The sequence below is a fragment of the Chinchilla lanigera genome, unplaced genomic scaffold (genome assembly GCF_000276665.1).
Source record: "Chinchilla lanigera isolate Chin_1 unplaced genomic scaffold, ChiLan1.0 scaffold00099, whole genome shotgun sequence".
Classification (NCBI taxonomy): domain Eukaryota; kingdom Metazoa; phylum Chordata; class Mammalia; order Rodentia; family Chinchillidae; genus Chinchilla; species Chinchilla lanigera.
Window position 1 is genome coordinate 7,735,857 of NW_004955500.1, and position 11,471 is coordinate 7,747,327.

General features: G+C 52.3%; 2 protein-coding genes across 4 annotated transcripts in view; one reads left to right on the forward strand and one right to left on the reverse strand.

The window, feature by feature from the left end:
* Ccdc65 (coiled-coil domain containing 65) overlaps positions 1-8,279 on the forward strand; it is an 11,082-nt gene extending 2,803 nt beyond the window's left edge. For 2 of the 3 annotated variants that reach the window (XM_005406671.2, XM_013505645.1), the window contains exons 3-8: positions 4,746-4,915; positions 5,875-6,013; positions 6,415-6,612; positions 6,777-6,995; positions 7,648-7,800; positions 7,879-8,279. In XM_005406671.2, coding sequence (XP_005406728.1) covers positions 4,746-4,915; positions 5,875-6,013; positions 6,415-6,612; positions 6,777-6,995; positions 7,648-7,800; positions 7,879-8,193 — 1,194 coding nt within the window. In that variant the 3' untranslated portion in view covers positions 8,194-8,279. The remainder of the gene's footprint in view (positions 1-4,745; positions 4,916-5,874; positions 6,014-6,414; positions 6,613-6,776; positions 6,996-7,647; positions 7,801-7,878) is intronic. The other variant, XM_005406672.2, reaches the window with a different exon arrangement.
* Positions 8,280-8,572: 293 nt separating this feature from the next.
* On the reverse strand, positions 8,573-11,433 carry Fkbp11 (FK506 binding protein 11, 19 kDa; the record flags this gene model as incomplete). Its single annotated transcript, XM_013505646.1, is given in 4 exon segments — positions 8,573-8,838; positions 10,634-10,704; positions 11,035-11,068; positions 11,346-11,433. Coding segments are annotated over 4 exon segments (411 nt in total), but the record flags the coding sequence as incomplete, so codon positions are not given.
* Between the last annotated feature and the right edge of the window lie 38 nt (positions 11,434-11,471).

Consider the following 11,471-nt stretch of genomic DNA (forward strand, 5'->3'; position numbering starts at 1 on the left):
CGCTTGCCAGGCAGGTGCTTGTGCCGCTGAGCTACATCCCCAGCCCAGCCTGTGGCTTCTGACTGTGCTCCTTGTCCTGGGTGAATCATGTGCTGCTAGCGTTTAGCACTGCTGGGGTCATTCCTGAATAGCGGAGACTGTGCAGATCGGCCATGTCCGTGCTCTCAATTCTCTGCTTCCCACGTACGCTTTACCAACAACATCTGATTCCCACTCTTCCCTGGGAAACTGCAAAGGTCACCAGGCAGGTACAGCTGCCTTTGAGCACTGTCCCTCTGCTGCCGTGACCGTCCTATGGCCCTGACCCCGTGGGGCCCGCCCCACATCTTCACCTTCTCCTTTGACTGCCAGGACACCAGTCTGGCATTCCCTCCTTGGACGCACACATCCCTCTTCTTTGTGAGTTTGTCTTCCTCTCTCCACGCCCTGACCTTCAGCACCCCTCAGACTCCTGAGCCCACCCATCTCAGCCTTCAACCGTGGTCGAGGACCCAGGCCTCTGACTCACCCGTCACCAGGCTTTCACACCGTTTAGAGAGGGACGACTCCAGGCCGTGACACCAGCCTGGACGCTTCTCCTGCCTCCCAAATCCTTGAATTCAGGCTTCGGAGGCGTCTATTTCGGGCTGTTGCACGGCTGTCACGAGTTTTCCCTTCTCCAGATGGCCACGGTCTCCATAACCCGGTCTCCCTTATACTTTCCTGTCGGGGTAGCCGGATTCGCCAGCTGACCCAGCCCAGAAGTGTGGGAATCCTCCTGCTTTGGCCTGCGCCCCTGACCCCTGTGCTCGAGACCTCACATGTTTTTCAGAGCCATGCTCTGCTTGCCTACCCCACCGTCCTGCTATAGGTGAGACCTGGGCATCATCTCCCTTCTGGACCGCTGAAGTAGTTTTCTGTCTTCCAGCCCTCACACTCAGCTGCCTCCAGATGATTCTCTGTGCCACTGCCAGGATTAGCTTTCTAAAGCAGCAATCTAATCCTGTCACTCCACTGCTTAAATCTGCTTAGTGACCCATCTCATTTACAGGAAAAAATCCAAACTCCACGGTAAGAACGGAACACGCTCATGATCCGGCCCCTACCTCTCCCTTCCACGCAGCTGGTCTTGTTTTTGCTGGTTGTCTGCCTTGTTTGCAGGGCATGGGTTGAACCCAGGGCCGTGTGCATGCTCGGCAGTTCAGTACCACTGAGCTGACACAGTCTCCTAAACTTGCTCACGCTGGCCTTGAGCTTGAACCTCCTGCCTCAGCCTCAGTCCTGTCCCCGACCTGTCTTTGTGCTAACTCTTTTCTTTCTCTGGAATTCCCTTTTCTTTGTCTCCTGTCTTCTGGCAAACTTTCTCTTCTCCTTTAAGCGCTGAGACATAACATTTTTTCAGTGAAGCCTTTCTCAGGGCTGCTAGTCAGATGTAGGTTCTCAGTCCTTTGTATCTGATTAGCATTTAATAAATCATCAGTCTCATAGCAACTTCTGTGTTGCAGTGTGATTTGCTGCATATTTTACACTTTCTGCGCTAGACTGCGTCCCTCTGGGAGCAGTGAGCAAGCCCTTTCCTCTGGGAGCTTTAGCACCCAGCGCAGGGCAGGCTCACAGCCGGGGCCTGGGGGACATGTGCTGGGTAGGTGCAGGGTCTCCTGTGATCAGCACTTATTTCACATGATCTGTCATTCTAACCTACAAGGCCAAAGCTGGCTCTGTGCGGGGGCTCAAGGTCCCTGGATCACGTAGGCATTCGATGAATTGTTTTGTTTTAATTTTAATTTTTTTTAAGGTAATCATTCACCATAGTCGAAATTCAAACAGATAAAAAAGGTTATTTAGCGAAAACCTCTCTCCTCCCAGCGCCTTCCGGCCCCACAGTGTCCCTCACAACAATTCTACTTTTATTTTATTTATGTGTTTATTTATTTATTTATTTTTGGTCCCAGGAATCAAACTCACAAACTTCCCAGGCAGGCGCTGTGCCGCTGAGCTGTATCCCTGGCAACAATCCTAGTTTTAAATATTTTTTTTTGGTATCAGGAATTGAACTCAGGACCTCAGGCTTGCCAGGCAGGTGCTGTGCCATTGAGCTAATTCCCTGACCCAACAATTCTAGTTCAGTAAAACTTTTTTCACAGAGATGATAGTATTATACAAGCTAAATTAAGCCTCTCCTTTAAAAAAAATGATAGTATTACACATGTTCTGCACTTTGCTTTTTTCACTTAATAATATATCTTGAGAGCTGAGCATAGTGGCGCACATTTGCAATCCTAGTCCTCTGGGAGGCTGAGGCAGGCAGATACCAAGTTCAAGCCCAGTGTGGGCAATTTTACAATAGATATAGACATCTAGATCTGTCTGTCTAAATATATCTGTGTGTGTGCATGGTACTGAGGATTGAACCCAGGTGCCTCATATTAAGCTACATCTCCAGCCCTTTTTTATTTTTTATTTTGAGACACCGTCTCCCTGACTTACTAAGTTGACCAGGCTGAGCTCAAACTTGAGATCCTTCTGCCTCAGCCTCCCAGAGGGCTAGAACTATAGGCATGTACCACTGTACCTGGCCCTTCATTTTTTAAATAAGTCTGTATTGTAGGACGTGTTACATTGTTCTCTGTATTTCCTATATTTTGGCAGTTGGATTGAGAAGCTTGGAGTTATATTCTTCCATCAGGAGGCATGTAATGTCTAGTTACCTTTTTGTGATTTTGTGGGGTTTTTTTGTTTTTTTTTCCGGTACCAGGAATCAAAGTCATGTCCTTGCCCTTGCCAGGCAGGCGCTGTGCCGCTGAGCTAAATCCCCAGCCCCCTTTCTGTGATTTTGGCACAAAAGATCTGTTAATTAATCGAGGGTTGCAAAATGCTGATTTTCTACCAGTATTGGTCATTTTTTAAGTATTAACTCAAATATGTCTATGAAAAAAACACTTCCCTCATTTACCACTCAGTTACCTGGAAATATCTTTTTTTGTTGTTGTTGTACCGGCAATTGAACTCAGGACCTTGCACTTGCCAGGCAGACACTTGTGCCACTGAGCTATATCCCCAATCGTGGAAGTATCATTTATATAAGAAAGGCAAGATAAATACTTGTTTCTCTTCCTTTATTTACTAGTTAACAGAATTGGTTACTATCTACAATGGTAACTTTTTAAAAAGTACCTTTATTAAACCCATCACCAAACACATTTAATATTTTGCAATTTTTTTTTTTTTTTGAGACAGGGTCTTGCTAGGTAGTGCAGGCTGGCCTAAAATAGCAATCTGCCTGTCTCAGCCTCCTGAGTGTTGGGATTACTGGCATGTGCCACCACGCCCAGCTATTTTTCAATTTTAAATCCAGTGTAATTTTCTTTTTTTTGATACAGGGTCTCACCGTGTAGCTCAGTGAATTCACAATCTTTCTGCCTTGAATTCACATTCTTCTTGCCTCAGCCTCCCAAGTGCTGGGATCACAGGCATGAGCATGATAAGGACCAGCTCTTATCTTTGCTAATGCTCAAACCTCCCCCCTCTCCTGGGGGAGGAGCTGCAACTACTCCAGTTATCTACTGCTTCTTAACAAGCCACTCCTAACTCAGAGCTTGACACAAGTTACTCTCTGTCCGGGTTCTGTAGGTAGTGTGAGCGCAGAGGCCCCTCCGGCAAGGACAGTTTTCAGGTGGGTGTCCACTGGGGCCCGCAGTCCCCACGGCCTGGGGGGGCTGGATGTCCTGCACGGCCAGCGGCTGATGCTGGCGGTCAGCAGGGCTGCGGACTGTTCTCCTGTGGCCCTCTGGCTGTGTTGGGCTTCTCACAGCACAAGGGCTGTGTTCCTGGGGGCATCCCAAGAGCAGGCATTCCAGGTCAGAATGGGCTATTGAAACGGGCACAGGGCCACTTCCACTATTTTTTTTTTAAGACAGGCTCTTGCTTTGGAGCCCAGACTGGCCTCAAACTCACAGTGATCCTCCTGCCTCAGCCTCCTGAGTGCTGGGATCCTAGGTGTGTGCCACCACACCTGGTGCTTCCATTTTTTATTACTCTAAGTATTCATAGCGTCCACCCAAATTCAAGATGGAAAAAGGTGTGTGTGTGTGTGTGTGTGTGTGTGTGTGAGAGAGAGAGAGAGATGCTCAGGACAGAACCTGAACCCATGGCTTTGCACACGATAGGCAAGTGCTCCACCACTGAGATACTTCCCCAACTCCTCACTAAGTTGCCCAGGCTGGCCTGGAACTTGTGTTCCTCCTATCTTAGCCTCCTGAGTGCTGGGGTTGCTGCTGTGCACCTCTACACCCAGCTGTGAGTCACTGGGGCCTGGCAAGACCACACTGCAAAAACCACCGGGGGGAGACGCTGCTGTGGTTCTTTGCAGAACGTGATCTTCCACAGCCCGCCACTTCACGCAGCTGCCTGGAGCTGACGCGACTTGACTGGTCGTGACGGCTTCTGTGCGATCTTGTATGACAAGAAATGCTCGGTTCCGTCTGTGTTCTTCCTCAAAGCAGCCGTTTCTCCACGAACCCCTGGCTCCTTGCTAGCTCCACCCTGTACGTGTCTGTGGTCTCCAGGGCACGGCTGTTCCACGGGGAGCCTTTGTGGCACCCGTGCTTCACATCCAGAGCGAGTGGAGAGCCCGCACTCCTCACGCCGGAGGCCGGGCTTAGACCCGAGGGAAAGGGCTGACGGCCACGCGGAAGGCCCTGAGCGTGCTTTCCTTTTCTCACACAGAGGCCGCCTGGCCAGACCCTAACTCCCTGCTTCCCACCCAGTCTCTGGCGAAGGACCTGTCCGAGGCCGAGGAGCAGTACGCCCACGCCCTGCGCAGCCACCTGCACAACGTTGACCAGCTCCTGGCCCTGCAGAGGCGCCGGCTCGGCCTTCTGGAAGAAAGTTACAGCATGGAGCTGGAGGCCCTGACCACGGAGTTCGAGACAGAAAGGTGTGGGGAGAGAAAGAGGGGGACTGAAGCCAGGGCAGAGCCCAGCGTCGCTGTGAAGGGGCTGCCTGTCAGCAGGGCCAGCACCAGGGCGCCCCACTTTGGTTACAGCCTGAGCCGAAGAACAGAGCCCGAGTTTCTCCCAGGTGAACTCGGGTGTGGCTGCAGCCTTGGCTTCCCTCCAGCCCTGCCGGCCGGTGTCTGTGCTCTGCCACCCACTCTCACCGGTCAAACCTACTCAGCTGGCAGTGCGCCGGGAAGTGAACTTGTACTTCTCAATTCTTGTATGATCTCTACGTGTTGCCTCCTCAAATATCAAAACCCAGTGTGTTGGTGCATACTTGTAACCCCCACACTCTAGGAGGCTGAGGCAGGAGGATCACAAGTTCAAGCCCAGCCTGGGCATTTAGCAATTTAGCAAGACAGTGTCTCAAAATTTAAAAATTATTATTATTTTTTGTTTAGTTTTTTGTTTTTCTTCCAGTACTAGGAATTGAACTCACGACCTTGCCCTTGCCAGGCAGGCGCTGTGCCGCTGAGCTAAATCCCCAGCCCAAAATTTAAAAATTAAAAGAAGAGACTGGGGCCTGGCCTCTGTAATCCCAGCACTCAGGAGGCTGAGGCAGGAGGATCTTTGCGAGTTCGAGACCAGCTTGGGCTATGGAGTGAGCTGTATGAACTGCATAGTGGGACCCCATCTCAAAGAGACAAAAAAAAAAAAAAAAGGAAAAAGGAAGTGGCTGGGAATATAGTTCAGTGCATGGGCCCTGGTACTGAAAAAAATAAAAATAAAACCATTGTGTTCATTCCTTCTGGCCCTCACACAGCAGAGCCCCCTGTTCCTCTGTTCTGTCCCTCCTTTCAAGTTGGTGCCGTTCACGTAGTTTCATCACAGCTGCCAAGCTGTCGCCGTGGCCCGTATGCTCCAACCACGGAGCAGGGACAGTGTCTTGTCCCCACAGGAGGACGATCACGGAGCAGCACGAGGAGGAGATTCACTACCTGCAGGACGTGTTCATGGCCATGGAGCAGAGCTACATGGACTCCGAGTACGAGAGCAAGCTGGAGTTCCAGAGCCTGTGGGACGACCTCAAAAACAAGGTGCAGCAGGAGAGTGCAGGGGAGAGAAGTGGGAGGAGAGCCAGCCAGGGCGCCGAGGGCCAGAGGGGAGCCCAGAGCCACACGGGCAGCGAGTCAGTGCCGCTGCAGGGCCCACGCTGCTCTGTGATTTTGTAGAAACTGGTCAGAAGCCAGTGTGGGGGTGCACACCTAGAATCCCCACACCCTAGGAGGCTGAGGCAGGAGGATCACACCTTCAAGCCTGGCCAGTTTAGTGAGACCTTGTCTCAAAATAAAAAAGAAGATAAAGACAGCTGGGGGATGTTGTTCACGGCTCCCTGTGTTCCACCCCCACTACCGAAAACCAATGAATGGGGTGCTGGTGGGGCAAAGGGCACTGGTAGCGTTGTTCTAAGCACCCAGCACTTGGGGGCCTTTCCCAGAATATAGAAGAGAAGCACTTTCTACGGCTGCGGCTGGAGAATACAGTGGAGGACCTGTGGAAACGGTTCCAGGACGCACTCAAGAGCTACACCGACGCCACAGAGGACAGGAAGATCGCCTTTGAGACCCTGAAGGTGAAGGACGAAACGAGCTCCAAAGAGATTGAGACACAGATGAAAAAAATACAGAAATTACAGGTTAGCCCCGCCCACCAGAAACTCCGCTCCAGACCGGCCCGCTCATCGCCACCTCTGCGAGCGGTGCGAGGCGGACGCGGCTCGGGTTCCGGTTCCCCGCCCTCTTCTGTGCACCCCTGCTTCTGGCCCCTGCACTGGTCCCCTGCGGTCTCCTCTCCCTCCAGGAGGCCATCAGTATTTCAAAAGGCAAGATCCTGCTGCACAGCCGCGAGAGCGAAGATCAGAACCAGTACATCCGCAATGACAAGGAGTTAGTCCTTACACAGCTGCGAAGGCTTAAGGCCCAGAGGACTCGGGCCCGGGGAATATCCCAGGAGAACTTAGTCAAACTCACCCGGGAAAGTAACTTCACTCTCAAGGCGCTGAGGAAGATTGTTGACAAGGTGACAGAGGGAGCCGGGCAGGGTGGCACGAACTATAATCCCAAGGCTAGGGAGGCTGAGGCAAGAGGGTCACAAGTTTAAAAGAGACTCAGCAAGACTGTCTCAAAAAACAAGCAGGAGATAGGGGTGGGGACGTGGCTCGGCGGCGGCACACCCCCGGCTTGATCTCCAGAACCAGTAAATGAATAAATACATGAATAAGCAAATGAGGCCATGAGCGCGGTCAGAGCAAAGCTAAGGAAACTAGCTGAAGAGAAAGGGATTTGGAAAGGTAGAGGGCTTTCTCTTGCTGCCGGCTGCCTGCCTAAGTGGATGCTCTGGATTCCTTTTTATCCCACTCCCTTACATTTTAAATGAAGTAGTAATGAACAGGTTAATTCTGTTACAAGAATTAACTGGGAAAGCGCTCAGAGGAGGTGAACACTGCATGTTAGGTGCGGAGGGGCTTTCCCAGGTTCAAGCAGGTGAGTCGATTCCGCGTCTCCCCTTCCCACCCTCTTCCCTAACTCGTCCCCACCTGCTTGCTTGCTTGCTTTCATTCTTTCTTTTTTTTTTTTATGGTACCGGGAATTGAATTCATGACCTTGCGCTTGCCAGGCAGGCGCTGTGCCGCTGAGCTACATCCCCAGCCCCACCCCCTTGCTTTCAACAGGGTGAAAAGATCCTTAAACTTGCTGAAATATGCAGGAAATTTGAAACTGAGGAGGAGAAAGTGCTGCCTTTCTACGCATCAGTCTTGACTCCCGAGGAGCAGGAGTTTGAGGCGCAGGACAGAGGCGAGGAGCTCACCGAAGAGCTCGCAAAGGTACGGGGTGGGGTGGGGCGGGACGGCGGCGGCGTCCGCTAGAGGGCCTGCTGCACACCTCTCTGCGGGAACCCCTAGGTGATGGCAGACTACAGCGGGATGGAGAACTTCTGGAAAAGGTACAACAAAGTGAAGCTGGAGCAGCTGAGCCTCCAGCACCGACGAGCCCAGCTGCTGGAAATCAACCGGAAGCTGCGGGAGATGCTCAAGCAGTACTTGGACGGCATCTCGGTGAGCGACGAGGTGCTGAGCCAGCTCAACCCGCTGCTCATAGTCAACCATCGGAGCAACTTGCCCCCGCCCTTGCCCGCAGCGATGGCCCGGCCAGGCGACCGGCCTCCGACCACTTACAACGTGGTGGAGGCGGCCCACGTGGCCTCCCGCACCCTGTGACGCAAGCAGGAAGTCTCTTTCCAACCCCAAGACTTTGTTTTTTGGGAGACCCGAGTGCTTTGCTATTAAAAACCTCACAGAATTTATACTCCCGTGTTTGTGCCGCACGGAACAGAACGATCTGGTCCGAGGACACGAGGCGCACAACTGCCGGGAGGCTCGCGCTCAGCAACGCACGGCTGCATGGTGTCCTGGCGCGTGCAGACCTACGTGGGCACTCTGCAGACCAGGTCCTGGGGGCAGACAGGACAGCAAGCGGAGGCTGGGGAAGGTGGTCCAGGCCTCCAGCCTCCCCCCAGGCAGGACCCACGTCCAGAAAGCCTTCTTTCTGAGCTCTTCACCTTGGTCCCACTTACAAAAGCAGACTCAGAAGAAAGTGTCCAGTGAGAATGCAGAGGTTTTTTTTGTTTTTAATTACTATTATTTATTATTTCTTTTTACTCTTGTTTCGTTTCTCCTCCTTGAGCTTCTTTTTGGAGACTTTAGGCTGGCTGGCTTTTCTGTACAGGTGATACCCGATGAGGCCTAGGAGGGCTGGCACCGTGGCCATGCCTACCAGGGGCAAAACGCCCTTCACCAGCTTTAGCCAGTAGTTGGCTCGGATCAGTGCGATGAGCTCCACGTCATACTGCACCACTGCATCCGCTAGAGAAGCAGAGGGAGAGGAAGGGGAGGGTCTTTGTGCATTTTATTCAGGGCTCTGAATCTGGATGACAGCAGGGAAAGGGGGCCACAGCCCCATGAGCTGTGAGGCTGTGGTGCTGAGAAAGGTGAAGGAGGGTTACGAGCAGCCCAATGACAGCTAAGCCAGCTACACACAGGGCTGGGGTTCAGGAACAGGCCTCTGACGCACAGGAAAACTCTAAAGGTGCAGAAATAGGAAACAGGTTCTCCACTTCCAGGTGAAAGAACCCTCTATACTAACTGAACCCACTTCCAGACACCCACATGGACTAGATTTCTGCAGGGCTGAAGTTAATTAAATTTAAACTGGACATCTTTTACATTCCAACAACCAATGAGCACACTCAGTGTGATTACAAGAAAACAGGTATTTGCTGGGCCTGGTGGCACAGGCCTGTAATCCCAGCACTGGGAAGGCTGAGGAAGGAAGATCACTGTGAGTTCAAGGCCAGCCTGGGCGACAAAGTGAGCTTAAGGCCAGCCTGAACTGCATGGTGAAACCCTGACTCAAAAAGAAAACACAAACAAAATAAAACCAGTTGTTTTTTGACATTAGAGCCGGAAAAAAGGAAGGAATAACTGAAGAAGGGGCCAGTGGAAGGAGAGATACAAACAGAAGCAAACAGCTGGGCATGGTGGAACACACCTGTAATCCCAGCATTCAGGAGGCTGAGGCAGGAGGAGGATCACCATGAGTTTAAGGCCAGCCTAAACTACACAGAGACCCTGCCTCTAAAGAAATAAATAGCTGGGAATATAGCCCAGGAAAAGGCCTGGGTTCGGTCCCCCGTCTGTTTCTGTCTCTCTGTCTCTGTCTCTGTCTCTGTCTCTCTCTCTCATACACACACACACACACACACACACACACACAGCTACACACACACAGCTTCTCCTTAGTCTCCCTGCTCTCTTTTCCAGGCCGGCTGCTAAGCTAGAACTAGTAAAACACATTCTGGCTAACAGAACATCTGTTAAAAGCGAGAGATACACATCTTGGGAAATCTGTCCAGTCTCAGCCCTATAAAACTAGGTATCAGCAATGCTATAGATGAAGGCTTTTAAAATTATGGGCTGCCAGGCATGGTGGTGCACGCCTGTAATCCCAGCACTTGGGAGGCTGAGCCAGGAGGATCGTTGTGAGTTTGAGGCCAGCTGGGGCTACAAAGTGAGCTCAAGGCCAGCCTGAACTGCATAGCAAGACCGTCTCAAAAAGAACCCCCCCACACCGCAAAAAAAAAAAAAAAAAAGTATTATGGGCTGGCCAGGTGTGGTGGTGGACACCTGTAATCCCAACACTCAGAAGGCTGAGGCAAGAGGATCATTTCAAGTATGAGGCTAGCCTGGGCTACACGGTGAGTTCAAGGCCAGTCTGAACTAATAGTGAGACTGTCTCAAAAAATAAAATTATGGGCTGGGCTTGGCATTTAAAGGTTGCTTTTGTTTATTTTGTTTGAGTTCCTAGGCTGTTCCAGGATAGGCAGCATAAGCAGCAGCCCTACATGGCTCAAGCAGCTCTTTCCTCATAAGCTGCCACTGGTCACAGACAAGCCAAGGGCCTTGACAGGTGGTATGTCTGTCTTCTCTACTGGTGACCCTTGGAGGAGACGGTGGCCCTGCAGGAGGCCCCGGCCACTGCTGTGCCTTTCAGCAGCTGTGACCTAGACCTTCTCAAGTTCCAGAAAGAGAGTTGCGGTTCCTGGTAGTTCTCAGGGACTAGGTATTTTGGTGGCCTAAGAGAAAGGCCTCATCAGATTACCTGGGACAGACGGTGGAAATCCGCGTTTTCCATAGGCCAGGTGGGAAGGGATGACGGCCCTCCGCTTCTCTCTGCAGAAAGGGATGTGCGTCACAGCCAGCGGCAGAGGCCAGCTGCCTGCTCCCTGAGGCTGCACAGCCAAGCCCCAAAGGCGACTGCTCCCACCTGAGCACTATCGGGTCGGCCAGTGAAGGAGTCCTGCTCCCCAAACTTCTCAAAACCAGCAGCCAGAGAGGCCCAGAGTCACCGGAGGCCCCCAAGGTCCCACTTACCTGGACCTGTCCAGTTCGAAGCCAGGGCCCTTTGTCCCATATTCTCCTGCCTCCAGGAAAAGCAGGGATGGCAGGGAAAGCCTCTACCCAGGCAAAGGAGTACCAGGCCCGCCCAGCCCAGATACTCACCCCACACACATGTCTAGAAGGCTCTGCTCCAGACCTTGGAAAAGAAGACACAGCTGAGCCGCAGGCTGCCCTGACTCCCCAAGCTCCCCGAAAGGAGGAGCCAAGGTGCCACCCTGACGACCCTCAGAGCTTCGCCCAGCTTCTCAAATCCCTGGCTCCCAGTGGGGCTGGGCGAAGAGGAGCATTAGAAGTGGGGTTTGGACCTTGGGAGACGGCTGCGAGATCCGACCCTAGGGTCTTAGGCTCATTCCAGAGCGCATCTCCGAGGCAGCTCTTGGGTTAAGAAACGGAACGAGAAACAGGTCACATACCTGGGATCACCTGCTTCTGGCCAAGTTCTATAACCAGAGGGTCTCTGCTCAGAGAGCTGTCGATAATGCGTCCATCGGCCAGGCTGCCCTGCGGGGAGAGCGTCACGAGCAGCACCCAGTTACAGC